Consider the following 4,987-nt stretch of genomic DNA (forward strand, 5'->3'; position numbering starts at 1 on the left):
TAACCTAAGCAACCAGATAAAAATACTGTTTTCTTCCAATTCATTCACTTTGACCAGACTTTTACAACAAGTTTCATTATACTCACTTCCTACTTAGGTTTCCAGCACAGCAACAGAAGAAAGTGAAATGTTTTAGAGTAAGTACATGGTTGTAAATCTACCAGCTGGAAAAGAGGCAATACATGAAACTGCTTTAAATTTTTCAACTTACTAGATTCCAAGGTCCTAAGTATCTGGTGATATAAATACATAAAAAAACTATTTTAAAAATCTGGTTTAATGATGTCTTGCCATTTAGCTTTGTTTTTTTCTTAAAACAACTCAAACTGGTAAGTACAATTTAGTACTCTCTACTAATCTTAAAGATGTATGATCGCTTAAATGCATACAGAATACTGTTCAAAAGAGAGATTCTGATCTTTTTTTCACGCATTGAAGAACTGATGTATTTTACCATTTTTCCCCCACTCATGATTTGTTAAGTGTCAACTGCATAGAATTAAAGTAAATGCAAGGGTTTAAAAGCTAGGGTTGATAAAAAGAAGTGACCTTAAACTTGCTGAATGCATAATGAAAGAGACTAGAGCTCTTCAAAACATGTTGTGGACTTAAAATTCAAGAAGGAAATACTATCTGTTGTTAGTGAACTGTACTGGCTCATTATCCAGCTCCGCATCTTTCTGTATTTTAGAATTAAGATTTCTCACACCTTAACATACGCAAGGAAAACCAAAAACTTTCCTCTTTTTCTGCCACCAGTTTCTCTTCTTCAAGAAATGTTCATTAAAAGAAAAAGCTTTCAAGAATGCGAAACCGAATACTATCTCTGCACTTGCAGCATAGCCTACTGTGATGAAAACCCAGCTTAGAAGTTCAAAAAACTCTTCCAGGCATTTAATGAAAAAGTTTCTGAAGCTCAGACTTTCTTTAAAATTTTCATCACAAAAGCAACTTGCCTGAAAAGATCATATCTAAAATTGCTGACAAGCAGACATTTAAATCTCTTCAGAACGAAACTGCAAACTCTTTGAAAACTGTGGTAACATTTTATAAATGCTGAAATGAACACAAAATCTGATGGTTTGGTGCACACTTTGGATTCAGTGCCACACGTTTCAGCTCTCCTATAAATAACAGAAATGCTCTCATCTCATTATCGAAGTGAAAATGTGAGATGTAAACAAAACAACCCACAAATTTTCTAAAATGTTCTGGTTTAAAAATCTCCAGTGTTCATATTAGGGCATTTGATCTTTTAAAGAATATATTAAGCTTGACAGCATCTCCCTAATAGCCTGACTGCAATAACTGGAACAATGATACAATTTTGTTTTGACTCACTGATACTGCGTGTTCTTAAAAGAAATGCACATTACAGTAGGATTGCTTCATGCTGAAGGGTGGGTACTGCAGACAAGGAACTTTCCCAGGAAGAAAAAAAACTGTCTATAAGCAAGTACAAATTTTTACAAGCCGTCACTGGTATCATGACTTTATTTCCTCTGGTTTAGAAAGTCTAAGTTCCTGCTCTGTTTCTTTTCACCAAACCCAAATGTACAGAGACAGTAAGAACTGGTAAGAGCAGCATTAGTCCACCAACTTTTGCACTACATTTTTAGAATGATGAAAACTTAAAGTTTTAAAGAAATCCTTTTCATCAAATTGATATAGCTATACCTCATGTTTGGGTGGATGCTGGTTGGTGTCAAGGTGCTGGTTTATGTCAACCTCCAGTGATCAGGAAAAGAGCATGGCATTCTCTAAGCTTCCTGAGACACACTGGAAAGCAACTACTAGGAGGAGGAGGAGATTCAAGAGTAAAGAGTAGAAATCCAGGACTTTTCAGACAGGCGATTAGTGGTTTTTATGCTAGCCACAAGACTACTTAGCTGCCTTCAGCAGCTTTTAATACAAGTGACGCAGGGACGCAAACCAAATGCAAATCTTTGATTCTCTCTTTTTTTTTAATTAAAGAAAAAAAAAAAAAGAGAATCATTACTCCACTCCATCACTAAATCCGTTCTTGGAAAAGACAGACAAAACACCACTCAGACGAGTGCCTGCATTACTTGTATCACAGTACAGCCCAGCACCAGAGATCCAGATCAGCAGGCCATTATGTTAAGAACTATATAATGGTCCTCAACCTTCGAAAGGGTAGAAAGCAAATGACACACAGCAGAACACCACCACTCCCTCCATGCCCCACCAGCCTCAATTTAACCCACTCCCTCCACTATTGGGGGTGTCCTACCCAAGGGTGATGGGCTGGGGACTGCCTTGCTATGCAAAACGCATCATAAAAAGATTAATTCCTCTCCCATGACAGGCTAAGCGGTTTCCCACACAGTTTATCTCGTTTACGCAGTGGGCAGTTGTTTCTTAAGAAAACAGAGGCTGACTTTACCCTGCGCCACAGCTGTTTACTCTCTCGCAGAAATCTCATCGACAACCTGGTGTTAGAATAACCAGCGTGTCAGAAGCACCGCAACTGGGTGGTCAGCAAGGGAGTCTGGCTCGGGAAAGGGCCTGGAGGAGCTGTCTGGAGAAATGCCGCGGGGAAGGGATGGAAGGCTGCCCTTCCACAGCACATCCCCGAAGCGTATCAGTAGTATTCCTCAGCGGCTTCAAACCGAGCGGCCCAATTAAGAAGGCAGGGACGGGACTTTTGACGGGTGAAGGAGGAGAAGCAAGCCTCTGACAGGAGGAGGAGAGTCTGCTAGGCACTCGTCGTCACCTGGCAGCGTCTTCACACAAAGCAGCACCGAAAGCAAGACAGGAGCACGGGCACCGTCTGGACGTGGGCCCGGGCAGCCTGCCGCGGGTGACCCTGCCTGGGCAGGGGGTCGGCAAGAGGACCCCCGGAGACCCCTTCCAACCTCTGCCCCGCCGCGACCGGGCTGCCGGCACGGGCGAGCACCGGGGTGTGAAGGGACAGGACGGAGGAGGTCCCGCAGGAGCCAGGCAGGGCAGGGGCCACCGTGCAAGCAAACGGCCAGAGGCCCCTGCTCTGCCCGGGAAGGCTGTCGGGGGTACGGGCATCCGCACCGGACGGGCGAGCCGGCCCCAAGCGGAGCGCGGCCTCAGCCGGGACGGGCACCTGCGCCAACCGGCGGTGCAGCCCCAGCACGGGCACCAGGAGCGGGGCGGGCGGGGAAGGGGCGCTCCCCGGGGCCGGGGGCCGCAGGGCGGCGTGAGGCGCAGGTGCCACCCGCCCCCCCCCCCCCCCGCCCGCTCGCTCCGGCCCAACCGCCGCCGGACTGACCTTGCGCAGGGCGGGCACGAAGAGCCCCCGCCATTTCGGGCCGTTCTCCTCGCCGAAGAACTCGTACGGCTGCGGCGGCGGCTGCATGGCGTCCGCCGGCGGCTCCTCCGCATCGGGGCCGCCCGCCTCGCCGCTCCCCGCCGGCTACGGCGCCTGGGGCATGGAAGGCGGGGGGGGGGGGGGACGACGGACGGCGACACGACGGGAAGGAGGGGACGCTGAGGGGAAGGAGAAGCCGCCGGCGCTCGTCAGGGCCGTGCCGGGCCGCGCTGGGCTCTCGGCCGCCGCTGCGCTGGCTCCTCACCCCCCCCGCCCGGGCGGCCATCACATCCGGCGCGGGAGGGGGCCGGGCTCCGGGCCGCTCGCCGTGAAGCTGACGGGGCGGCGGGTGAAGCGCCCTCGGCCCCGCTCGCTGCGGCCCGCTACCGCCGCCGCCCTCCGCGCGCATGCGCGGCCGCCACCATGCCGCCCTCCCCCGCCCACTACCGCGGCGCCCCCTGCCGGCCGCGCCGGGGAAGAGCCCACACCGCTTCCCGCCCCGCGGGGGAGAGCCGCCTCTCTCCACAGCCGGCACGGCTGAGGTGAATTAATTAATCCGGACTCTGTGGCGGCGCGCCGCGACCCTGAACTCTTCGGTAGCCGCTTGTTGCAGCGAGGCTGGACACCACCCTCCCTCTCCCGCACGCCAGGCCGCGAAGGCTCACAGCAAGTCGCCCTGTTCCTTCTTGGCCTCTGCTTGTGCAGCTCCTCTGGCCCCCTCACTCCTCCCCTCTTCCCTCAGGGGAACAAGCAGAACCACCGGCCTGGGTGGGAGAAGGCACCAGCACCAGCTGCGGTGCGGTTCAGTAACCCGCCAACAGCAGACTCCCTACCTAGAGGCTGTTTGGTTTTTTTTCTCCCTACCTCGAGGCAGTTTTCCTCCCTACCCCAGAGAACGCGCGGGCTGTCACTGTTCCCTCCACCCCCTGAACAACCGCTCCGGCCAAACTTTCCCTCATTTCCCTTCCGATGGCATTGTATTCAAATCGCACGCCTTATATACCCCCCCCCCCCATCAAGACTTGTCTACAAAGGGAGTGGATAAATTAAATCAGAAAAAAAAAGTGCCTTTCTGCCAGCAAGAGTGTGATCCTTTGTTATGACAGATTTCCTGGAGGAGACGGGCGCTTGCAGAGGCAGTGACAGCTGCTTTTTGCTCTGTGGTCTTAACCTTCCTGCTGCATCAAAGCAGCCTGGGAGGTTTCCAACAAAATATTTACTTCTGTGGGAAGACACTTGTTCATCAAACCCAAACTGTGAGCAAAAAGAAGAAGGTAATCCCGAGTGCAACTTCAGGGTAACCGTGGTGAAATCCATGAACCTGCAGTTCGGACAGCCAGGATGCCCTGTCGGGAAGCAGACGTTCCAGGTTGGGTGAGCCCCTCATCGAGCACTTTATCCCCACCTCCGCAGCCCCAAAACGCCCGTGTTCTTCAGGATGTGACAATCCTATCTTCTTCAGGCAGCCTGGCCTGCTCCAAGGTGTGGCAGTGGTGACCGGACACAATGAAGTGCCCTAAAGGAGCTTGTCTCCCCAAGAGCAGCCATCCCATAAGCCATGATATGGGGCACCGTATCATTTCTTTGCAATGTTTTAAAAAAGATATAATATGCCGTACTCTTCCCAGAGTTTAGGACTGACCTTACGGGACACTTTTGGGGAATTAACTGTGTTTGTCCAAA

The 4,987-nt window shown here is 51.3% G+C and overlaps 1 protein-coding gene across 2 annotated transcripts in view; it reads right to left on the bottom strand.

Annotated features, from left to right (window-relative positions):
- SOS2 (SOS Ras/Rho guanine nucleotide exchange factor 2) overlaps positions 1-3,715 on the bottom strand; it is a 56,069-nt gene extending 52,354 nt beyond the window's left edge. The window contains exon 1 of one of the 2 annotated variants that reach the window (XM_030039832.1): positions 3,266-3,715. In XM_030039832.1, the coding sequence (XP_029895692.1) occupies positions 3,266-3,352 (87 nt within the window). In that variant the 5' untranslated portion in view covers positions 3,353-3,715. Of the gene's footprint in view, positions 1-2,407; positions 3,047-3,265 lie in introns of those variants that run through there. The other variant, XM_041118526.1, reaches the window with a different exon arrangement.
- Between the last annotated feature and the right edge of the window lie 1,272 nt (positions 3,716-4,987).

Source organism: Aquila chrysaetos, chromosome 2 (assembly GCF_900496995.4).
Source record: "Aquila chrysaetos chrysaetos chromosome 2, bAquChr1.4, whole genome shotgun sequence".
In the NCBI taxonomy this organism is placed as follows: Eukaryota; Metazoa; Chordata; class Aves; order Accipitriformes; family Accipitridae; genus Aquila; species Aquila chrysaetos.